Source organism: Scylla paramamosain, chromosome 33, assembly GCF_035594125.1.
Source record: "Scylla paramamosain isolate STU-SP2022 chromosome 33, ASM3559412v1, whole genome shotgun sequence".
Classification (NCBI taxonomy): domain Eukaryota; kingdom Metazoa; phylum Arthropoda; class Malacostraca; order Decapoda; family Portunidae; genus Scylla; species Scylla paramamosain.
In genome coordinates, this window is record NC_087183.1 from 15,344,868 (window position 1) to 15,369,867 (window position 25,000).

General features: G+C 42.4%; 2 protein-coding genes across 11 annotated transcripts in view; both read left to right on the forward strand.

The window, feature by feature from the left end:
- LOC135089773 (rho GTPase-activating protein 32-like) overlaps window positions 1-17,469 on the forward strand; it is a 91,281-nt gene extending 73,812 nt beyond the window's left edge. For 7 of the 10 annotated variants that reach the window (XM_063985787.1, XM_063985792.1, XM_063985794.1 and 4 more), the window contains 10 exons: window positions 518-640; window positions 1,223-1,380; window positions 2,034-2,249; window positions 2,549-2,776; window positions 3,736-3,883; window positions 6,652-6,886; window positions 7,271-7,455; window positions 9,351-9,470; window positions 11,197-15,758; window positions 16,227-17,469. In XM_063985787.1, the coding sequence (XP_063841857.1) occupies window positions 518-640; window positions 1,223-1,380; window positions 2,034-2,249; window positions 2,549-2,776; window positions 3,736-3,883; window positions 6,652-6,886; window positions 7,271-7,455; window positions 9,351-9,470; window positions 11,197-15,758; window positions 16,227-16,233 (5,982 nt within the window). In that variant the 3' untranslated portion in view covers window positions 16,234-17,469. Of the gene's footprint in view, window positions 1-517; window positions 641-1,222; window positions 1,381-2,033; window positions 2,250-2,548; window positions 2,777-3,735; window positions 3,884-6,651; window positions 6,887-7,270; window positions 7,456-9,350; window positions 9,471-11,196; window positions 15,769-16,226 lie in introns of all 10 variants that reach the window. The other 3 variants (XM_063985796.1, XM_063985788.1, XM_063985789.1) reach the window with 3 other exon arrangements.
- Window positions 17,470-21,548: 4,079 nt separating this feature from the next.
- LOC135089778 (transmembrane protein 53-like) overlaps window positions 21,549-25,000 on the forward strand; it is a 14,517-nt gene continuing 11,065 nt past the window's right edge. Inside the window, exon 1 of the mRNA XM_063985811.1 lies at window positions 21,549-21,711. Coding sequence (XP_063841881.1) covers window positions 21,664-21,711 — 48 coding nt within the window. The 5' untranslated portion in view covers window positions 21,549-21,663. The remainder of the gene's footprint in view (window positions 21,712-25,000) is intronic.

Genomic DNA, 25,000 nt, shown 5'->3' on the forward strand with positions numbered 1-25,000 from the left:
AAACTGTTACACGCTAGTCATCCACCCGCCTTTGTGTACTGGTATTATGAGAGAGATAAGGACCCTCTCTCTCTCTCTCTCTCTCTCTCTCTCTTTCTCTCTCGTTTTTTTTCACTTTTAATTTTTTTTTTTCGGTTTCAAAGTTCTAACGATGTTCTTTTGTTTTTGTGCCCTTCAAATATGTGCATTCTAACTCTATTAACGATGTTCTTTTGTTTCTGTACCCATCATATGTATTCTAAATCCCTCCTAACTATTAACGATGTTCAAATGCATTTTAAACCCCTCCGATTTTTTTTTTTTTTCTCTGTACCCATCCACTGCACTGTAAACCCTTCCTGACGATTTTTTTTTTCTTTTACCCATTCATTGCATTTTAAAACCCTCCTGACGAATTTTTATTTATTTATTTATTTATTTATTTTATTTTATTTATTTATTTTTTATTTTATTTTTTTAATATACTCATCCACTGCATTGTAAAACCCTCCTGATGATGTTCTTTCGTCCTGGGCAGGTGGGAGACATGATCAGCGTGATAGACATGCCGCCGCCCGAGGAATCTATCTGGTGGAGGGGAAAACGAGGCTTCCAAGTGGGGTTCTTCCCCTGCGAGTGTGTGCAGGTCATCGGCGATAAGGTGAGGGGGATACGAACTCTTGTTCATTTATTGTTTTATTTACATATTTGTTTATTTGTTTGTTTATTCTGTTTTTTTTTATTTTTGTTATTATTTTGATGTAGTTATTACTATTATTATTATTGTTGTTGTTGTTGTTGTTGTTGTTGTTGTTGTGAGGAGGAGGAGGATGATAAGGAAGTAAGTTTTAAGAAAAAGGAGGGAAAGAAGTAAGTTTTAACGAAGAGGAGGATGAGTAGCAAGTTTTAACGAAGAGGAAGAGGAAGGATCATTATAATAATAATAATAACAATTATTATTATTATTATTATTATTATTATTATTATTATTATTATTATTATTATTATTATTATTATTACTACTACTACTACTACTACTACTACTACTACTACTACTACTACTACTAATAATAATAATAATAATAATAATAATAATAATAATAATAATGATAATAATAATAATAATAATAATAATAATAATAATAATAATGATAATAATAATACTGCTGCTGCTGCTGCTGCTGCTGCTGTCGTTATCATTACTATTATTATCATATTTACCACGCCACCTACCCCCCACCAGGTCCCTCAGACGATCCAGCCCCAGACCCTGACGCTGCCCCCCGCCCGGACCCAGCCCCCCACCGCCGCCCCCCTGGCCCACCACACCCTGGGCAGCCCCACCGCCGCCCCCACCAAGCCCGTGCTGCGGAAACATGGCAAACTCATCGCCTTCTTCAGGTGCGGGAGGAGGAGGAGGAGGAGGTAGAGGGGGAGGAGGATGTGGAAAGAAGAGGGAGGTTTTAATGAAGAGGAAGAAGATTTAAGAGGAGGAGAAAGAAGAAGGCTCAAGGAGGAGGAGGTGGAGGAGGAGAAAAAAGGTTTAAAGTAGAGGAGGAGGAGAAAGAAGACTCAAGGAGGAAGAGGAAGAAGGAAGTTTTAAGGAAGAGGAGGAGGAGGAGAGATGATGTTTAAGGAAGAGGAGGAGGAGGAATGTTTATGTTTAAGGAAGAGGAGGTAAAAGAAGAAGGCTTAAAGAGGAAAGAAATTTTAACAAAGAGGAGGAGGATGAGAAAGGAGAAGACTTAAGAAGAAGAAGGAGGAGAAAGAGGAAGGTTCAAGGAGCAGGAGGAGGAAGAGAGAGAGAGAGAGAGAGAGAGAATATTCATATAAAAAGAGGAGTAGGAGGAGGAGGAGAAAGAGGAAGGTTTAAGGAAGAGGAGGAAGAGGGAGAATATTCATAGAGAAAGAGGAAGAGGCAGAGAGAGGGGAAACTTACCTAACCACCCACAAAAAAACATCACAAACCAGTAAAAACCTCACAAATCACTAATAATTCTCAAAAAAAAACTCTCACCACAATATTTACTCATCAGCACACATATATCCTGCAGGAGTTTCATCTTGTCACGTCCTTCCCGTCGCAAGCTGAAGCAGAGTGGCATCCTGAGGGAGCGTGTGTTTGGCTGTGACCTTGGGGAACACCTCCTCAACTCAGGCCACGAGATCCCCATGGTCCTGCGGTGTTGCTCTGAGTTCCTGGAGGGGCATGGCATTGTGGACGGCATCTACAGGCTCTCCGGCATCACCTCCAATATACAGAAGCTGAGGTGGGTGTGTGTGTGTGTGTGTGTTTACCTTGTTGTAAATAGGGGAACTTTTATGAAAACATGATTGCATATGATATGGACAGAATACCAGGAAAAAAATAAATAAATACCACTAAGAGACTCTTGCTTCAGCTGACAGGACTACACTCACTAACAAACTAACGCACCCTCTCTTGCTTCTCCTTACAGGAACATATTTGGTGAGGACAGAATACCAGAAAAAATAATAATAATAGACTAGTAACACTATTAAACACACACTAACAAACTAACACACTCTCTCTTGCTTCGCCTGACAGGAACGCATTCGATGAGGACAGGATACCGGACCTGTATGGGGACGACAGCATCCTGCAGGACATCCACTGCGTCTCGTCAGTGCTCAAGATGTACTTCCGGGAGCTGCCCAACCCGCTGCTCACCTACCAACTGTACGAGAAGTTTGTGGAGGCAGTGATGCAGGACGAGGACATCAGGCTGCTGTACCTCAGGGATGTGGTGCAGCAGCTGCCCCCACCACACTACAGGTGAGACCCACAGACTAATTGAATTATACAGGTGAGGTTTAGATTCTTTTTTTTTTTCCTTTTTATCCTTTTCTTTTTTTCTTTTCTTTTTCTTTTTCTTTTTTTTACTTCTTCAGGTGAGCCAAACTTTTTTCTTTTTCTGTTTCTTTTCTGTTTTGCACTTCTTCTCTGTGAGCCACACACTTTTTTTTCTATCTCCAGGTGAAGCAAAGATTTTTTTACTTCTCTATGTGAGGCAAAAATCTTTCTACTTCTCAGTGTGAGGAAAAGTTTCTCTACTTTTTTTTCCAGGCAAAGCAGTTATTTTTGTGCTCTTTCCATAGACAAAGCAAAGATTTTACTGTTCTTTTTCTATGAGGCAAAGATTTTTCTGCTTTTTCAGTAGGTGAGGCACAGATCTCCATGCCTCTTTCCCCAGGTGAGACACACACTTTGCTGCTTTTCTATAGGTAAGACAAAGAATTTTCCTTCTCTTTCTGTAAGTGAGGCAAAGATTTTTCTGCTCCTTTTCTGTGAGGTTAAGATTCTCCTTCTTTTTTCAGTGTGTCTTTCTGTATGTGAGGCAGACACTTTACTACTTTTCCATAGATGAAGCAAAGAATTTTCCACTCTTTCCATCTTCTCTTCCTCCTTTTCCTGAGTCCTCTTGCAATATCAAACACACCAACATTTCTAGACACAGTTCATGCACAGTCTCACACAACCCAAACACACATTCTCATGCACACACACAAAAAGAGACCAGTTATTGTCTTCTAATGTCAGATGCACTCACAATTCTACACTCACAGTTCCCACACAGTTCCACATAACTTGCAGACACTCATCAGACCCAGTCATAACACTTGCAGCCTCCGACATTTGTTAGACCCCCATTCCTCTAATATTACACCACCCATCACCCCCACAGAACACCACCAATTAGACCCTCACCCATTAAACCACCCATCACCCCACAGAACACTGGAGTACCTGGTGCAGCATCTCTCCCGGGTGGCGTCACACAGTGGAGAGACGGGCATGACAGCCAAGAATATTGCCATCGTGTGGGCGCCCAACCTGCTTCGCTCCAAGGACCTGGACAACGGGGGGGTGGCGGCACTGCAGGTGGGTGTCCCAGCCTAGCTCGCTGGTGTCCTCTTGAGTCTTAGGATATTGACTGCATATTGTCCTGGTAGAATTGAAATGTGTGCTGTTTTTATCTTCAGCCTCTCTCAGTGATGGCTCCTTCAGTACTCTTGCCTCTTAGAAGTTCAAGTACTGTATTTATTATCTTAACTGGTTGTATCTTAGAAATTGAACTATTTATTATCTTAAAATAAAAAATGGGTTTCCTTCAGTACCAGAGCCTCTTAGAATCTCAACTGCTTATCATCTTAACTGGTAGTATTGAAAAATGTTATCTTCAGTACCACAGCTTCATAGAATTTCAACTACTACTTCAGTATTTCATTGGTGTTGCTTAGAATATCAACTACTTCTTATCTTAACTTTTAGAATTGAGAAGTGTGTTTCCTCTGGTGCCTCAGTGACTTATGACTTTTTACCAAATGTTGAAATTGAAAAGTGTGTTATTTCATCTTCAGTAACTCCATGAATTGCCTTTAGAATTTGAGAAGAGATGCTTATGATTTTCACCAAAGTGTTAAGGTTGAGAATTGTGTTATGTATCCCTTCAATATTGTCATTTTCTGGCAGAATATATGCCAGGAAGTTTAAAGTAATGTAAAGTAATACATTCTTACTTGTTTTTCATGTTTCAGTAAGATGTATTCAATTCAAAACCATTTAGAGCACACTTACTATCTTTATTGTTCAAAATGCTTTAATAAATATTACATCAGTTAACAGAAAACACACTGAGGTTCCTTCAAATTCAATATATCAAAAAGCACACATTACTATGCCTTAACCGTCTCACTTCTGCTTATCTGAATGCCTAAAATATATAAAAAAAAACACAAATATAAACTCAGCATTCATGCATTGTTCTCCAGTAAGTCTTCATTCTCCATCTCAGAATGACTATCAAAAGTTATGTCTGTCTTGTCCTGTAACGAACCTTTAGTCAGATGTCAGGCGCACAGATTGTACCGTCCATACACGACATAAATTCTAGATGTACCTTCACTCTAGCCAGACTTTCACCCTTAAGATCAGTGTCAGGGCGGCATTTGAGGCATCTCGCTTTAGAAGCTCTACTTGGGCATGAAAAGTCTATTATTAATCAAAGTGCATTTTTTTTCACAAGTTTGAATGTGTTTCTCATGTGAAGGAGGTCAGTTATGGAATATAAAAAGCTTATGTTAGAGTTCTATTTCATTGAGGCCTCAAAGCTGAGTAGAAAAAGAGCTTTAATTGAGTCTAAGCATAACCACTCCTCAAGAAAATTAACAGAAAAGAGGTTTAATTGAGTCTAAACCTACCCACTTCCCAAATTAATTGCAAAAAAAGCTTTAATTGCATTTAAGCATAAGTACTTCCCCCCAAAAATGAATAAAAAGAGTTTTGAATGAGTCTAAGCACACTTACTCCCCCCAAAAAAAAATAACAAAAAAGGCTTTAATTGAGTCTAAGCCTAACCAACCCTCCACAAAATAGAGCAGACACATCCACTTTCCCCAAAAACAATGAATAAAAAGAGCTTTGGTTCCAAGTGTCTCTCCTAAGTCCAGCCGCCTCACCTGCCTCCGGGTGCACCTGTCAGTCAGTCCTCCAGGCGCAGCAAAAACTCTGTGTCCTCACTAAACTCTTTTTTTGTATACCCGTCAGAAAACTATATTGTCCTCACTCAAGTTTTGTGTCCCAGTGTGCAATCACCAGCCAGGGCAAGAAGCTCTTAGTGCATCACTTGGTGTTCATTCCAACCTGAGATTGATGTCCTGACTGTTTTATAGACTGATTTCTAACATTCACCACACCTTAGCATGTTTTGGGATTAAACCTAAAGAAAGAGAGTTCACTTTATTGTGATTGTATTGATATGAAAGGACTTGTGTGTGTGTGTGTGTGTGTGTGTGTGTGTGAGGCAGCAGCATTTGCACCTTAACCCTTTCAGTGAGTGTGTGTGTATGTGTGTGCGTGTGAGAATCTATGCGTGTCGACCCTTTCATAACCACCCAAAATCAAATTTTATGACATAAATTATCAATAACAATGAACTTAGGGCAACAAAAAAAAAAAAAAATGAAATGCAAAAATCAACAAACAAAATTGATGTGCATCTTAAAAATACTGACATGAATCTCTAATTGAATTGACATGCAAATCATTGTGTAGGCAGCCAAGAAGGTCAGTTTGGTGTTTAGTATTTCTTGGATGGAAGTTTAGCTTATGTCATATTCCTCATTTCTGTTCCTAGTGCCCCTTTTTACTCCCTTATAGCTTCAAAAGCTTGTCTTTTTATTTATTTCTCTATTTTTTTTTTTAACCAAATATCACTGGTCACGCACAAATGTTCCTAGCTGTGTCCTTTTTGTAATTAACTAAAGCACTTTGATGATGATGATGATGTTGATGATGATAATGAATACTAAATCAACACCTGAATTATTACACATCATGAGAAAGCTTTATTATTATTTTTCAGTAGATTTAAAGAGAGAAGGACATCTATTTTTATATTTTTAATCCTGAATTTGTACAGTCTTTTTTAAATTGCATGTTTGACGCTATCTAACTCTTAGAATGTTGTTGATTTTTTTAATGCAAGGTTTGTGTCTCTTGTACATACAGTGTCACTTTTATACTCACTGTTTACTCATCTTGATTCATGAGTTCCTGGATTCCTCTGTCACTGCTGTCACTCCTGATCTCTCCTGACCGTCCCACACCCAAGGCGAGACACTTAAACCTTCTCTCCATGCTGTTTTTAGGATGTGGGCACTCAGGCGGTGGTGACTGAGTACCTGGTGCGTTATGTTGACCTCATATTCAACGATAAGATTCCCACCTTCTCACATTCCACTAACGGAGTCGAGGGGACGCCTAAGAAGTCACGGCCAAAGTCCCTCGCCATCTCCACGCCTACCAAGCTCATCTCCATCGAGGAGGCACGCACCAGAGCCCTCAACACCGCCATCAAACCCGACCAGAAGTATATTGAAGTTGGTGAGTGACTTGAGGCTCTAAGGCCATTAGTGTTGAGTCAATAGGGAGCTTTAAAAGAACATTAGACTTTTTTTTTTTTCTCAAGAGGGCCAACGGCAACAAAAAGAGCAAAAACAAAATGTCCAGTGAGGTGCCACTCCCAAAAGAAAGGTCAACAGTGTCATAAAAAAGTAAGTGGATGGGGATGATAGGTGGAAATAGGTAGATTTATTTCATGAGTAGGGATGATGGCTTCTTGCAGCTTCCCTTATGTTTTCATGTTCTTTGAATCTTTATGTATCTATTCACCCATCACACACCAATCTATCAGTGAGTCTACCTTTCTATCCACTCATCCATCAATCAGTCAACCTTTCCCACAACTCACCCGCCACACACCAACAGGAGGAGGGCCACAGAACCTGCCCCCGAAGTACCACACGGTGATCGAGCTGCCAAACCGGAAGGGAGGTAGTCTGAAGCAGAAGAAATCCCCATCAGGCTGGAAGAGCATTTTCAGCAAGGGGAGGAGCATTCACAAGCACCCTCGTAAAGCCTCCACCCCTAGTGACCTGCCTCTCAATATCTCTGTAAGTCTCCGCCAGAGGAACACTTATTGCACTTACTATCCACTTATATTAGGTAGAGAGTGTGGCAAGTGGAGTGAAGTGGAAGTGAGGAGAGTGGAGTGTCCGTCAGGTATGCTAAAAGGACTCCTGGCCCGCATAGTCCACTCAGAAATGCGAGGTTTAAGGTACTGCAGTGTTCAACTATGTACTTATCCTCCTCTCTGTTTTTTGCTGCTCATTTAAACCCTTACATACAGTTGTGGCCACATTTCAAGTTGCCTGCACTCGCTTCCACTGTGTTTTGTATCCTCTTCCACAAGCCCTGTGATCTGCTGTGTCTTGCAAGGAAACCTGATGCCTGTTGAATTCCTAAGAGTTGAGAGGTGTCTGGAGTGAGGGAAGGCTGAACACAGTGGAGGTGGTGTGGTGTGTTTGAATATTAACCCTGGCTGTACTTCTCCCAGTTGGTCTGATGCTCCTTACTATCAATTGTAATTTTATGAGATGTTTAGTGTAGGAGTAAGAGCTGTTTCAATTTTTATTATTATTATTTTGCTGCAAACGTCAGTGATATCAACTTTCAAAATGAAGATAGTGTTATAATGATCATTTTTCAAATGAATAATGTATTTTTTTTATTATGAGTACATTTATTGTTGCTTGTTGATGATAAGCATTGAAGAGAATTTTATTAGATTTTATAGAAACAGAATTAATCATGACTTTGACTCTTAGGTTAGTCCTCTCTTGTGACGTCCTGTTGACTCCCCCCCCCTCCCCCCGCCCCACATCCGCTCCCCAGCATGCACGTCTAGTGAGGCACAGCTGCTGGTCACTCTCAGCTGAGGCATTCACTGGACACTTAACCCTCTGATGACTATTGACAGAGTGACACTTGTAACATTCAACAAACAACAACATCTTTATTGAAGAAAACCCAAACTTCAATTAACCCTCAGATTACTAAATGACAGTGACACCTAAAACATTTAACAAACAACAACAATACTGAAGAAAAAATAAACATAAGCTACTAAAACGCTCAGAATTACCCCATTACTTCCATCACTGTCAACTGCATCTTTCATTATTGTACCCCAAATCTTGCACTGTATTAAAATCAAGGAGGAACCACATTAGACCAAAGGGTTAAGCTCCTGACCTGCATCTGTTACCTGTCCCCATCTGTTAAACACCTTGCAAGGCTATTAACCCTTACTAGAGTCCACCCCTTTACTGCTGATGACCTTTCTGACTCCAAAAGAACCTGGATCCATTGCAGAAAGGGCTGGAATGCACACACTTCTCCTGGAACACTGGTGAAGTTATGAAAAAGAGGAAGAGAAAGTGGGAAATGTATGATGATGAGGAGGAAAAGGAAATATATGTTTGGTACATGATTTGTGGTTGTTTAAAGTAATGTGGCTTATTTTATCATATGTCTTGAAAGTGTTGAATGAAATTATGATAAAGAAGAGGAAGAGAAAGAGGAAATTTATCCCTTAGTTTATGACTATTTTGAACTGTGTAAAGTAACAGTAAAGATAAAGTTAAGATAAAGAGGAGGAAGAGGAAGAGGAAATATTGGCACAGTTTATGATAATACTAGACTAAATAAAGAAACATTACCTAAAGTTAAGATAAAGAGGAAGAAGAAGAAGATCAGCACAATATATAAAAATTTCATACTACATAAACTAACACAGTACCAAAAATTAATATAAAAAGGAAATTAAAAACTAAAAAACTTAAAAAAGAAGGAAGAGGAAGAGAAAATATAGACTTCACTCATAACACCATCAACTAACAACTAACCAAAAGCTTCCTGACGAGGTGTGTGCATTCTGGCCCTCAACTCGGCTACTTTTATCTTGGCCGCAACCACTCCCAACTTGCCTTTGTTGTTGCCACTCCAGGACTCTGTGGTGACCGAGGCTGATGTTGCTCCCTCCATCTCCAAGCGTCTCCGCACAGTCAAGTCAGTAGAGTCCCTCATCTCTGCCTCTGCCTCATTACATTCAAATAGAAACTCACAGGTTGGTATCAAGGAACATTTTACTTCTGCGTCTCTTCTCCCCATCGTCACACGCTTGTTGTATGTATGTATCAGTCGGGCAGGCTCGTGCGTATTTTCTTTATGTATGTGTTATGTATTAGGGGCTGTATAGGTTTTATAGATTCATGTATACTTTGATTATGTGTGAATTGTGCGTCAGGCTCTGTATACACTCAACAATTTCCACTGTTTGTTGTTGTTTTCTTAGAGTCCACCCTCCACTTTCCAATGGCTCATTTACATTTTCTATTAATCCATATGCTGTTGTAATAATACATTATACTCCACATCAGACAATGTATAAACCCTTCACAAATTTCACTGTTATTTGTTCCAGCATTGTGTTCAGCTGCCACACACCTCCCACTAATCAGCATTGTTTTCTTTCAGTCAGCACACCAATGTAACCAATCTTGTGTATCCCTTGTCAGGCATTAGAGACTCCACAAACCACTATTCTTTGTCTCCACATAAATCTTTTCACTGCTGTCCGGCACATCTTCCCTTAACCCCTTAGTTGCTGATGACACAATAACACATACTTAAAAAATTACTGCTTAACTTTTATGTTACAAAAATAAAAACTCAGATACTGAAATAACTGAATGACTCATCACTCCTTTCCTTGTCTTGGGAAGCTGCACTCTAAGCCTTCCATAGATAATTGTAGTAAGGCTGAAGAAAAGCCATAGATATCTTTTCTTGTTCTGCAGCCACCACCAAACACTGAACTGGCTAGAAATTCCAAAATCTACTCTTTATCCTCTTTCCTTCTTGTAGATGCTAATAAAGACCTCATACATTCCTTTTAGTGGTGTGAATTGTATATTGTAGTGAGAGGCTGAAGTGTTTCCCTGATGTTCCCTTCCCACTGATCTGGCTTGAGTTCACTGATAACCCACATGCATCATAAGCTCTTCAGTATTGATTAACTATGCATCACACTCAACCAGCACAACACAGTATTTCATTTCTCAGACTCTGCTAGGCTTTCTTTTGTGTTGTGATGGCTAAATCTTGCCTATATGTTCTGTAACAGTTGTATATCCTTGTCCTGCCAACCCTGATACACCGAAACACTTGTTGTCTTCCCAGGAGTGTCTTTCATAATGCTGTCAGGCTATTTGGAGGTTAATGTTTTGTTATATCTACCTGATGTCTTTCTTGCAGTGGTGATGGTGGTGATCTTAATATCTTTCTTTATTATGATGTTTTATTGCTTTTATTCTACGGTGAAGAGAGATTGAACAGTGTGAACAGTTGTTGTGTCTGTTTCTACATCTTTTACTGAGCCTAATTATCTCTTTATGTTATGTGAATTAGGAGACATTCATTAACTTTACTAAAACTGGTGAGTGTGTATAGTTTGCATTCACTTCCCTTAGTTTTTAAATCTATAGACTGAAAGGTAATGTTACTGAAAAATTTAAACCAAACACTGATTCTCTAAGATATATTTCAAGTACATACAGTCACTCCTAAATAACAAGTGTAGGATGAGATAGTACACTTACAATACACAGTACTCACCAACACCTTGCCCTTAATTCTACAGAGATTGAAATTTATTGTATTGAGAAAATTCATACCAAGCACTAATTCTCTAAGTCACATGCAGAGTTACTCCTAAATAACAAGTGTAGAAAGTGTAGGAAGAGTTGGTACACTCACAACACTCAGTATTCACCAGCACCTTCCCCCCAAAGGCCCTGGAGTCGCCGGAGAGGAAGGATGGCCTGGAGCGGGACAGACAGCAGCGGTCTCCCCAGGACGGCCGGGAGAGCCGCAGTGACTCCCTCACCAGCCCGCTGTCCTCGCCCCGCACACACAACCGCTCTGTCTCTCACGACTCTTACTTCAACATGCTGGACAGCCGCACCAACACTGTGCCGTCACAGGTGCCCGTCAAGGAGGAGGGCGAGAGTGATCTAGACTCTCCAGAGAACTCCAGGATTTATCTTGACATCAGTGAGCTGGACCTGAACTTCAGCACAAGCGAGAAGGACCTGAAGGGCTTTGAGGTGGACACGCTCAAGTCCACGTCGAACGAGGAGCCTGACAATATGTCCAACTCCACACTGGACATGGAGAACCTTAGCATGTGTTCCGAGGGCACCAAGAGCAAGGAGAACGTCAGCCCCCGCCCAGAGAAGAAGAGCCTCAAGGACAAGCTGAGGCACCGGTTCACGTCACCGCCCACACAGCGCAGGAATGACCACAGCCTCAGCGACTCCGGGGATGACTCCCACAACAACAGCCTGAAGCGAGCCTCGGCATCTCTCAGGGACAAAATTGTGCAGGCTCTGAGCCCAGAAACGTCTCGCCGGCAGACGGACGCCTCCCCAAAGGCCTCGTCTCCGTCCAGCTCTCCAAAGTTCAAGCATGTGCGCACGGTGGAGGTTCAGGGACCAGACAGCTACACCACCAAGCCTGAGGTGCCCCGGTCACTCATCGGGGACAGGGGCATGGAGCACGAGGGGAGCATAGAGACCGTGCTGGCGGAGATCCACGTGGAGGCAGACAGCCAGGATAACACCCCTTCAAGACTCAGCATGGACGGCACACTCATTGACCCTGAACTGCTGGACAAGATCACGCACCTCAGGACGTCTCCCTCTGTGAGTGCATCTGAGGTCAGCACAAACTCATTGGCCGAGGCGACGATATCAGACAATGAGAGCTTCACCCTGGGCAGCAGCAACAGTGGTGTGGGCATCACTGAGGGCAAGGAAGTGCTATCAGACACTGCCAGTAGCCTCACGCAGTCTAACTCTGCTACCCCCATTGCTGCGTCCGCATTCAGTGTTGCCCCTGAGAACCCCGCCACACAGAAAGAGGCAACCAACAACCCCATCACCCCAATGGAGGAGGACCTCACCCCCATGCAAGAGTTCCCAAAGCCCAGACCTAATTCACTGCTGGGATTGCCGACTGCCGAGCTCCTCTCCCTGGGGTCTGCTCTCACCTCTCCCGAGACTCCACAGGGTGACTCCACCTTCCTGGAAATCCAGTACCACCCCTTGAGCGACACCACAGAGCCCTCCACCCCGAGTGAGTCTCAGTTTGTGCAGGACCTGGTGGGGGTGGGGCCAGCAGTGCCATACCAGCCCCCCATGGAGGAGCCGCGGCAGTCCAGCCCCCTCTCAGTGGACCTGAGCAGCAGCGACGACCCCACGGAGGAAGGCCCGACCTACGAGAACGTGGAAGCAACCAGTTCGTGTCTGAATGTGGACCCCACCACCGCCGCCCTCCCACCCTCCCCCTGCACCCTGTCTTCCCAAGGGGACTCCCAGGCAGACGACAAAGCTTTAATGGACCAATCCGGCGGCCAGAGCTACGACATCCCCTATGAGAACCTGAATTCGGTGTATGAGAACGTGAATTACAGCGCCGAGTACGAGAACTTTGAGTATGGTCCCGAGTACCAGAACGTTGAGTACGAGGCAAATACAGAAAGCCTGGAGGGGAACAAGACTGACAGCCTCAGGAGTGACGTGTGCAACGAAAGGCAGGAACAGTCGAGTGTGATGGTGAACGCCATGAGTGAGAGCGACGGCCTGGGTGAGGAGAGTGAGGAGGCGATGGCCGAGTGTGTTTACGAGAATGTCGAATCTCTCCCCGGTGAATCTCGTCCCGTGTATGAAAACTTGGAGGAAAGTAGTGCCGAGCAGAACCAGTGTGTGCCTGAGGGCGATGATGCCTACGAGGAGTATCTGTTTGGGAGCGATAGGCAGTACGAGAACGTGGAGTTTGCCTCCCCGGCGCCGGCTGCCCCCGACAAGACCTGTGACACCAAGACTCCCGTAGAGGTGGAGGGGGAGATGGTGTACCAGCAGGTTAAGATATTCCGCAAATCTGTGAAGGAAGTGAATGACATGCTGAGGGCGAAGGGGGAGAGGCGGGAGGGCACGGAGCAGTGTAGCGTTAGCAGTGCGGCGGGTAGTGATAAAGGTGTGAGTGTTTACAAAGTGGACAAGAGTGACCATATTTCAGAGCTTCCAGTACAGGTGCCTCAGATGGGCAACACAAGTGTTCCCCACCCCTCAGAGTCTTTGCCTTGTTCCCAGGACCTTGTACCACAGCCCAGAGGGACGGCCCAAGACCCAGAGCTGCACACTCAGCCAAGCGAGGATAGCGAGTGTCTGGACTCCCCCATCACCTCCTCGTCAGTCAGCATGGCGACGGAGGTGTTAGTACTCCCCGCTTTTGCCTCACCCACAGAGTCCACCACTGACGATGTCACCTCCCCTGTGAGTAGTGATGACGCTAGTTCTCCAAGACCCGTGCATGATGTTCAGGATTACTGCTCCTCGTCTTCCCCTTCAAAAATGCCGGCTGTCCTGCCCAACCTGTCCCCTCCCACCCCAGAGAATGTTCCCACTCCCCCTGCTGCAACCTCCACCCCCAACAGATCCCTGCCTCCCCCAAGCATTATCAGCCCCTCCCCATGGCCCCGCACCTCCCCCAGACACGCACCCATCACTGCCCCCGTGCCCAGGCCCCGTCAGCTGCCCAGGCTAAACTTGTCCTCACCTCTTGTGTCTCCTGTCTCCACCCCCTCCTCCTCTGTGTCTATTTCCCCCGACTCCCCCGCCACTCCAGGCAACAGCTCCTCCCAGGCCACTCCTACTGAAGAGCGGGTCCCTGACTCTCAAATGTCCCAGCCTAGCCAGTCAAATTTTATGGTGGAATGCCAGAGGAGTGAGTTGCCGTGCTCTGTGGATCCTAAATTTCACAAACCAGTAGGGGATAAGGCACAGGGTGGTCCCACAGACCCTGCCATACCACAATTGCCACAGCCTCCTCCCACTACTAAGTCTGATGTTCATGAAGCCAAGAATTTGACTGGCTCTAAACCATCTCCTCTCTCTCAACTTCCCACTTTCCAAAGATATAAAAGTTCCCCGGAATTCAAGACCACTTCCAAAGAGACAACTGGCGAGAATGCCTCTGAGAAAACCACGTGGGAGATCGAGGAAGCGACATCGGCCGGCCTGGCGAACCCCATGACGAACCTCGACTCATCCGACCCACAGAAGAGGGAGAGAATCGAACAGTACAAAAGGGAGAGGCGGTCATTCTTGAGGGAAAAGTACAAATCTGAGAGCTTTCGTGGGGAGAAGGACGACATGATCCTCAGGCTGCGGCAGAAGGCAACGAGTCCATCGCGGCCAGGCGAGGAAGGTGCCGAGGACGAAGAGCTTGTCATGTACTCAGGGTCTTCAGGTGACGTGTTCCAGAGGAGGAGAGAGAGTTTGAGTCCAACCAAGCAGTTAGACCTAGCTGCAGGTAAGACCTCCCCCACCAAGCATACGGCAAGGGCAGGCAAGAGGGAGACTGTCGAGACCAGCACCTCAAAAGACAAGAGTGAGGATCAGGAGGAAGGTTCAGTATTCAAGCGAACATCACCCACCAGGAGAAGTCTGAGTGACATGGGGAAGACTGGAGAACTCAGAAGCCCAACGAGGACTCGATTTTCCTCAGGAGGCGCAGCGCCCTCCTTCCGCAGGAGTAGCAGCAGCGGCAGCAACAGCAGCGCCGGGAAGCCTGCTGAGCCCGTGGTGCAGCAGCCTGGCACTAAACAGCTTCCAGAGAGAGAGTTGGCACTTCAGCATTCCAGTTCTGGGGAGTCACGGTCTAGTCCTCCAAGGAAAAACTCTTCATCAGCAAGCCCAGTGACAATGCCCGACATGCTGCCCCTGCAGAGACCAGGCACCAGCCAGGCACGGAGGGGCAAGGCACCCAAGAGTGACGATGATGACATCAACGTGAAGGCACGAGTGGCAGTCTGGGGCAAGCAGGACAAGCCTGGCACCCCCAAAGACACCAACAGCATCAACAAAGAAGAAGTGGAGACCAAAACAGAGAAAGCGACAACGAAGAAGCAGGAGCAGAAGGTGGGGAAGGAAATGGTAACTAGGAAAAACTCAAGTCCCACTCCCTTGTCACCAGTTAGGAAGTCCTCTCTCCCCAAGGCCACTCCCCCTTCCCCAGGCATATCTAAAGCCCCTTCCTCCTCCCCAGGGTCAGGGAAAGTCTCTCCCCCTGGCATCCCCAAAGCTCCCCCCCTGTCCCCCACAAAAGTCAGCATGAAGGCGGGAAACAAGCAGAAGGAAGAGGCCATTGATGCTGCCAGTGCCACTGCGAGAGGAAACCCAGGACAGCAGAGCAGGATTAGAGACATGGCAGCCATTTTTGAACGCGATTCACCCACTGGTTCCAAGCCGGTCATGGTGAGGCAAAGCTCAAGAGAAGAGAAGAAGGAGAGGTAAGTGGAAGTGAGTGTTGTTCTCTCCCTGTGGTATATGACCCTCTCAGTGTGCTTCCCTTTGTGTTCCTCTGTTTGTGGCGAGTCTCATCCGGGCCTTCACTCTCTTGGTGTCCTCTCAGTGTGGGCAGCTGCCACTGTGTACATACTTGCCTCATGAAGACTATATGTAGTCAAGACACACTAACATTTACAGAGAAACTTTGCAAGTGCTTGATATTTACTTTGTCTAACACTTCACTTTGAAAGATAAATATTTGTATCTAGTTTTGTACTAAATAATAAACTAGAATATTGGCCCCACTCCTGCTTCATCTCAAGCCAATTTCCAGGGGAAAGTCCCAACTGTAGATGAATGATAATAGTTTTAAGAAACCAAGATATATAAATGGCATCACATAACATTGACATAATAGCAGCAGCAGCAGCACATCATACCTGCCCTAATGAGAGCTGTCGTGCCGCCAGGTACTGAACACCTGACGCTGCAGGTCTGCTTCACCAAAGATGAACTCGTCTGCCGCCACCTGGCCCAGCAGGGGTTGGTTTCCCCTGCTGCCGAGCCTGGCCGGGGTGGGCGTCCCCTGCTGCCTGCCTCCCCAGGCGTGGGTGTCCCCTGCTGTATGGCAAGGCAGGGGCGAGTCACACATGAACTGGGTGACAGAGTGCTCAGCCAACCCTTCCCCCTCACCTCCCCGCTTGAGCCCCACTGCCCCAGGCCCCCTGGACACCCCGCCCGGCAGAGGCAGCCCAGGGCGCCGCCACGACTGCTCTCTATAAGGAAGAACTTGTTGTTACATTCCAAATATTTTCTCGATATGTGCATGTTATGAGCTACTTTAGAACTATACCAATTCTCTCACTCACTCCTGACAAGATTGTGCCATTACATCTCTATAGGCAATTTTGATCCAGATTCTTATAAACACCCATTCTCCTCCTCCCCTTTTCCTCCCCATCCTCCCCCCCACAACCCACCAATTCATGATCCGAAGACGACGACAATGTGTGTGTGTGTATATTCTATTAAATACATCCTACTATTTTATTGCTCAGATTTGTGTATCTCATGCCCTCAGCTACAGTGGTGTACATACTCAACAGGCTCACTCCAGCAGCAAGTGTGAGGTTCAGGCTTTTGTGTTGCATCAGTTTTGTTTTTGCTGTGTGTTTGTGTGTGTGTGTGTGTGTGTGTGTGTGTGTGTATGTGTGTGTGTGTGTGTGTGTTTGTGTTGATTCTGATGCGAGTATGTTTTTTTCTTTTTTTATATTTTTATAGGTGTCTTTCAATTTGCCTTTTTTTTTTCTTCTTCTTTTTTATGATTTTTTTTGAGTTACGGTTTGTTTTGTAACGCGTTCATTAGTCAGTGAGATAAACCATTGACTCCAGAAGCACAAGATATATATATAGTCTGTAATACCAATCCTGTATTGTATTTATTTCTCTCGTTTTTTATTCCCTCATCTTTAAGCACGATTTGAAAGAACTATATACTATTTTGAATACTAAAGGAGCAGCCTCTATCTATACAATATATAATCGGACCAGTCATCATTAGGGAAAGTCAGTTATACATAACATACGTGGTGCAAAACTGTTTTTCATAGATTACATATATTATAAAACTCCATTTGTATAAACTGCCATGACTCGTTTTGAAGATATCCCAATGTACATACTTGTAAGAAATATAGCTATGGAGAAATTACCCACATTATTTCATCTCACAAAGCCTCCTGTGTCTAATATATTATGGTGATTTCTATGTTTTGTTTTGTTTGCAGGACAACATACAGAGAAAACAGTTCCTCTCATCACTCCCTTTCAGCCACCTCTTATGACATGCAGGGTACACAGTGGCAGTATCCTTAGCCCCTGCCACTGAGCCAAGGGAACAGGCTCATTATGAAGGAGCAAGGGTAAACTAATGTGTGCTAAAAGCCCTTGCTATGGAAGTATATGTCTAACTGTGGTATGCCCAAACTCCTGGGGTGTAGCAGGGTGGTACATGACTCTCTTTCCACCAGGGGCTGATGGGGCAGAGTGAGGGTGGGGTGTGTATGAGTTTGTGGTGGTTTATGTGGGTCACCTCATATAGGATTGACAGTCTGGGGTGTATAGGTGAATTTTTTATACTAAGAGGGATTGTTGTGTGTAGTCCTTATGGCCTTGTGTGGTTCCCTTAATGCTGTTTTCATGCTTTATTATGATGTCCTTGCTGTCTAAAATCTTATGTGCTGTTCCTCTCAATATGATCTTATGTTGTTATGGTTTTATCGTTTTTTTTTTTTTTTTTATGTTCTTATCTAACATTCTGGTATGATTGAGTTGAAATATCTGCATTTTTTTATATAGGTTAATGAAAGATCAACAAACTCATTGGTTACAAAACCTACAGATTTATTCAACTTTAAAAAATCCAGAAATTTATTCAACTTTTAAAAACCATAAATTAATTAATCTTTTAAAAACTATATATTTATTCAACTAAACTAAACTCATCTTGGAAAAAAAACTACAAACTTACCCATCTTATACACTTATTCGTATTTCAAAACTTAATAATTTATTCATTTTCACTGTATTTCAAGACAGGCCGATAGGAGACAGCAAATAAACCTTAATTACTACATATTCTCTCAAATATCTGAGTTATTTTGAGCATAGGAATATATATATATATATATATATAGAGAGAGAGAGAGAGAGAGAGAGAGAGAGAGAGAGAGAGAGAGAGAGAGAAATAATTGGTTTGAAATAATACTGAAATTCCTGACAGCACAATTCATCTTACAAATCATGTGATGAAAGGTTCATAGACATTTCACCCTCACAGGGAAAACATATCGTACTTTACATTACTCACAATAGACATAATTGAATTTCGTGTCTGTATACCTGTTTATGATCTCCGACCTGTGTCGAGGCATACATTAAAGGTAAGGAGGCTGGATTCTGTTAAGGTAAGCATGTTGTGTTTTGTATTTAGGTGATTTCAAATTGGAAATAGGAGTCATGTTATTTTTATTTATTTATTCATTTATTTATTTATTTATTTATTTATTTTAATATTTTTATTTATTATTTTATTTATTTTTAGATTTAGCCTCGAAAAAATCTTGTATCAGCGAAGCTGTATGGTTGTCTCAATCTATTAAGGCATAAGGGAAACTCACACGAGGAAGGAATTACATGCTATAAGTTTGACCATTCAGGTAAAACACGAAATATGGTCAAAAAGAGGTTACTTTCCGAGTTAAAAGATTTGTTGAGTGTCAGAAAAAAAAAAGCATAACATCGTATAAATGCATGACAGCTTCCAACAGGTAAAAAAAAAAAAAAAAAAAAAAAAAAAAAAAAAACTTTTTATTCTTCTGATAGCTAAACATATCCATAAGATCGAAAAACTGGTGAATGAAAAGTCCAATCGATGACTATTTTCGTGCAATAATTAAACTTAAAAAGAAAGATTAGTTTAGTTGAATATATATATATATATATATATATATATATATATATATATATATATATATATATATATATATATATATATATATATATATATATATATATATATATATATATATATTAAGATTAATTAATTTATGTTTTTTTAAGTTGAATTAAAAATTTGTTGGGTGACAGAAAAAAAAGAAAGCATATCAAAATATCACATTAATGCATGATTTAACTTCCAACAGATCAGAAATAGAAAAAAAAAAAAACTGCAAATAATATACTTTTCACTCGTCTAATATCTAAACATATCCCATAAGATCGAAAAACTGGTGAATGAAAAACCTTATCGATGACTATTTTCGTGCTATGATAAATGTATATCCATAGAATCAGTAATAAGACACAGAAAAGGAAATGGGAGTGACTGGAGGCAGGACTGTGGGTCTACAAATAGCGGACTGCAGGCAACATAGTCACGGTGGAAAGTTCTTGAACTTTTTAGAGATTTTCACCACATTACCGCAAAAAAACTGGCAACTTTCTATATGGCTAATGCAAGGGCGGCCAGGAGAAAGTAGGTTGCATTTGGTAAGCAGAAACGTGATAATTGTAATTGAGAGTAGTAGTAATCGTAGTAGTAATAATAATAACAATGGTAATGATGATGATGATGATGAGGAGGAGGAGGAGGAGAAAAAAAAGAGGAAGAAGGGGAAAGAGGAGTAGTAAGAAGAAAACAACAAGAATATATATATATATATATATATATATATATATATATATATATATATATATATATATATATATATATATATATATATATATATATATATATATATATATATATATATACAAGGATAAGAAATTAAGAAAAGAACAAAAGATGAATGAATAAAACCAGACACAAAAAGTTAACTCAAATACAATACCATAAAAAAATCACAATCACCATTTCCTCCAAAACAACAACAACAACAACAACAACAACATTTTAATTTTCCTGCTATATCTTTTACTATCATAGCCCCGTGAGGGCCTAGTGGCCTTTCCTTAGCTGGGTCGTGCTTCTTACGTAACACCTGGCGGGATTCCTGTCACATGAGTCTCCTTGCAATATAAGAATTCTCAGGGAAGGATTTTCAAGCTTTTCGACTCATCACTATCTTTTAAGAGGCTGTAGTGAACATTACTGATATTTTTTAAGAATGTTGCGTTGCTCGGTAGACAATGGTGCAAAAATAGAAATAGTAAAAGCAGAACAGGGATATTAAAATGCAGGGAAATTATGTTTATTAACGTGTTGAGATAGGTAGGGTGATGCACTGAAGGAAATAATGACAGCATAAGGTATTACAAAGAGCTGATCAGGTATAAGTTTGAAGAAACTGACATGAGTAGAAGAGTTTTAAAGAAGACACAGTTATTGTATGGCAGAAAACAGTATTAGTTAACACGCTTTGATGCCTTGTGCTAATCTAGATTCAACAGGAATCTCTAAAATAAGGATGGCAAGCAGAGATAAGGACAGTAATTCTTAGTAAGAGAAAATAATATTGGGATAAATTAGGGTAAAATAATGTCAGATGGCACGCTTTAAGGTCTTATGCTAATCTACGTTTAGCAGGAATAGGATAAAAAGCAGAGAAATAGCTGTCAAAAAAACCTTGCTAAAATGTGCACGCTCTCATCTCGTGTACACAGTTATGTAAAAAGAAAAGGTCCCATGCAAAGCTGCACCCAAAACAATCTTTCCATCAGCATTAAAAACGTCAGGCGCTGTCAGAGTAATGAGCTGCACGGGAGAAAGATGAAGTAATCACTTGATAAATAATACAATAGTTATCTTAGTATTAAAATAGCTATGCACACTCGTTGGTTACTAGGGGTGTAAAAGTACCCATTCAACACTCCTTTACAGAAAACCTCACCACGGATTTCAAGCTAAAACCACTCCCCGCTCCTGTCTTTTTTACCCAATATTTTAGTAGTGACTTGCTGTGGATTAGTATATCACTATATTAATGTTTTAAGCCATTTAGTTTATATTTCGGGCGAGGGGAAATGTTTGTAAAGAGAATATGGAGTAACGTTAAGTTTAGTAGAGCAAAGCTTGAATCGTGCGTCAGGCAGCGAAAAGTGATTCATCCATTCTCTCTTGTTCTTTCATCTATAAATTATTTTTTTACTTAAATTACACATTCCTCGAATTTGTCTTGGGTTAAAATTATATTATAGTTACCCAATAGTATAGCTATAAGCGTAATGAGTGTTGTAGGAGAGGTAGAAACGTTAAAAAGTCCCGCCCATATATACTTCTACCAGCCCACTCCCTCTCTCCCTGTTAGTGTGCCGCCCACCTCGCACCGGCAAAGAGGCAGAGGCAGGATTGGTGCTAACCGGTGTGCCTAGAGGATCTAAAGTTAAATATATCGCCAGACTGATACAATGGCCGCCAGTAACACACTTTCGACCCTCAGAAGAACTGCGCCTGTTGTAAGTACTGACTCGGGGCACATGGAGGCAGGAAATCCCGGCGTTTGATTTTTTTTCAGTCTCTTAAGGGCGAACGAAAGAGACATCATGAGTTTTCGCCTTCCCTTAGCTAAAGTACAAAGATTTTGCTCTTGTTACACTTTGGGATATAGAGATATAAACATGTTGTAAATGTGTGTGTTTGGGTCTGCGTGTGTGCGTGTGGGAGTGTAGGGATGAAGCTGTAATAGGAGTGGTCGCGGGAGAGGAGGGACAGAGAGAGAGGGAGGGAGAGTGTGAGGTAATAGCATGGGCGGAGGGAGTGTAGGGAAAGAGAGAAAGGGAGGAAGAGGTACAGGAAGGATATGGGGGGAGGGAGTGGGAGAGAAGATAGATAGTTTTTGGGGGAATAGAAAAAGTGTGAATCAGGAAATTAAACTTCCTTATTCTCATGACAGACTTTTTCACGTGATCATGGAATATGTTAATTTCTGATATACTTTCCTTGCTTAGTGTCAGGTTAAGAGAATTAGCTTCGAGGTGAATGATAGTCGTATTTTCCGTTAAGTGCATTGTGAAAGCGTCTGTCTGCGTTTGTGTGTGTCATGCAGAGAAAGAGAGAGAGAGAGGGTGGGTGAGAGTAAGAGGTTGGCAAGATAGGTAAATACAGGCCGTGGTTCTGCATACAGTGGTGGGTTTACACGAGAGAGAGAGAGAGAGAGAGAGAGAGAGAGAGAGAGAGAGAGAGAGAGAGAGAGAGAGAGAGAGGGTCAGTCAGTCGTTCAGTCAGCCCCTACTAATTTGACACATACACGCGCATACACATACAAAAGTTACATTAATTCAACCCTCAACTCAGATATAATTTTGCACACACACACACACACACACACACACACACACACATATGCACACATCCCTCTCTCCCTCCCTCCCTCCCTCCTTCCCCCATCCTCCTTCATCCCTAACAGCTGCGCTCTCAAAACCCCGGACACACTAAGTTACTGGTGATTCGATTCCCGGTAAAACTTACGACCCGTTTGTGGTGAAGGAGAAACTGGGAAAGATTGTTGAGGTGGAAGGAAGAAAAGAATGGGGAGGTGGGAGGAGGGAGGGAAGGAAGGAAAGTGGAATAGGTGGGAGTGTTCAATTAGTGAGTCACTCGTGAATCAATACTCAGTAAGAAATTGATGATTAGACTTGAGTTCTTGGTATCTCTCTCTCTCTCTCTCTCTCTCTCTCTCTCTCTCTCTCTCTCTCTCTCTCTCTCTCTCTCTCTCTCTCTCTCTCTCGGCGGGAAAAATAGGAAAAGAAAGATGGTGATGGTGGTTGTAGTGAAAAAAAAAAGTGTTTTTCTTGGTTGTTGATGTGACATGGTTCAGTTTATCGTTTCTTAATTGGTGTGTGTGTGTGTGTGTGTGTGTGTGTGTGTGTGTGTGTGTGTGTGGACGTTGCCTTGGTTTGTTAGTATATGTTGTGAAACGTTTACATTGTTCAATAATTATTGTGAAATGTTCTTACATACGTAGCTTGATATGTGCTAGAGAGAGAGAGAGAGAGAGAGAGAGAGAGAGAGAGAGAGAGAGAGAGAGAGAGAGAGAGAGAGAGAGAATGTTCTTTAAAATGTGTAAGACATGGCAGTGTTATGGGATAAAATTGCAAATAGGAAGAAAAAACAGGGGGGGAAGAGAATACCATCCAAATAATAATAATACGTGAAATAATTTTTATAGACTAAAGGAACGGTCATGGATATAAAAAATGTACTTGTCTCTTGGTTACGTAAATAAAATTGTGTATAGTTTTGTAATCAGTAAAACTTTAAAACAAGGAAATTGAATAAGATTGCAAGCTACAAATTGTTAAACTAGGTGTTGGCGTATGGATGAAAGAGGCAAGTAAAATTTTTATATTCATGACCGTTCCTTTAGGCTATAACAATTATTTCACGGGATTATTATTATCTGGATGGTATTCTTCTCTCTCTCTCTCTCTCTCTCTCTCTCTCTCTCTCTCTCTCTCTCTCTCTCTCTCTCTCTCTCTCTCTCTCTCTCTCTCTCTCAGTGCTGCATACAATAGAACGTGACTGGCAGGACATGACTTTTTATTTTATTTATTTATTTATTTATTTATTTTTTTGAGAGAGAGAGAGAGAGAGAGAGAGAGAGAGAGAGAGAGAGAGAGAGAGAGAGAGAGAGAGAGAGAGAGGCAAGCAAACACTTCGTCCTTCGCCTAAAAACTTTCATTCCCTGTAATAAGAGAACATCATGACATGGTCCCTTTAAAACCCCTCCTCCTCACCCAACCCAGCTCCTCCCTACGTCTCTCCCATTACGTAATCTAGTAAACACGATTTGGTAATTTCCGAATAGAGTCTGTGGAGAGAGAGAGAGAGAGAGAGAGAGAGAGAGAGAGAGAGAGAGAGAGAGAGAGAGAGAGAGAGACGTATGGTATTGGATTTTGAGGGAATACTTTTTTTAAATATTTTTGTTAGGCTAGGTTTAGTTATAAGTAGGTAAATTTGTTTTTATTTTAGTAGTAGTAGTAGTAGTAGTAGTAGTAGTAGTAGTAGCAGCAGAGGTTTAGGTTAGGTTTTATAAAGGGGTTTTGTGAGGTTAGGTTTGGCAGTAGTGTGCTGAGTGAGGCTGGCAACAACAGCTGATTCTGTATGCACATACACACACACACACACACACACACACTAGGGGGTAGGGGAATTTGCAGAACTGACAGAATAGCTCTCTCTCTCTCTCTCTCTCTCTCTCTCTCTCTCTCTCTCTCTCTCTCTCTCTCTCTCTCTCTCTCTCTCTCTCCCTCCCTCTCTCGTGTTCCCGCAATAGGGTAAGAGCTATTTTTAGTTCATCTCTCACTCAACTTATTCCGTTTTTAAGCTAGTCAAGATTTGGCTGAGTGTCGTAGTAGTAGTAGTAGTAGTAGTAGTAGTAGTAGTAGTAGTTGTTGTTGTTGTATTAGTAAGTAGTAGTGGTGGTGGTAGTTTTTTTTTTTTTTTTTTTTTGCTTGGGATGCTGAGATCACGTGACAAGTGATGTAGCACACACACACACACACACCCACGCACATTCACGGAAAGGACTAATTCTACGAAGTACCAAAATTCTCTCTCTCTCTCTCTCTCTCTCTCTCTCTCTCTCTCTCTCTCTCTCTCTCTCTCTCTCTCTCTCTCTCTCTCTGGCAGCATCATTCTCACTGTCCATGCCTCATCAATCTTCCCAGTGACACACACACACACACACACACACACACACACACACACACACACACACACACACACACACACACACACACACAC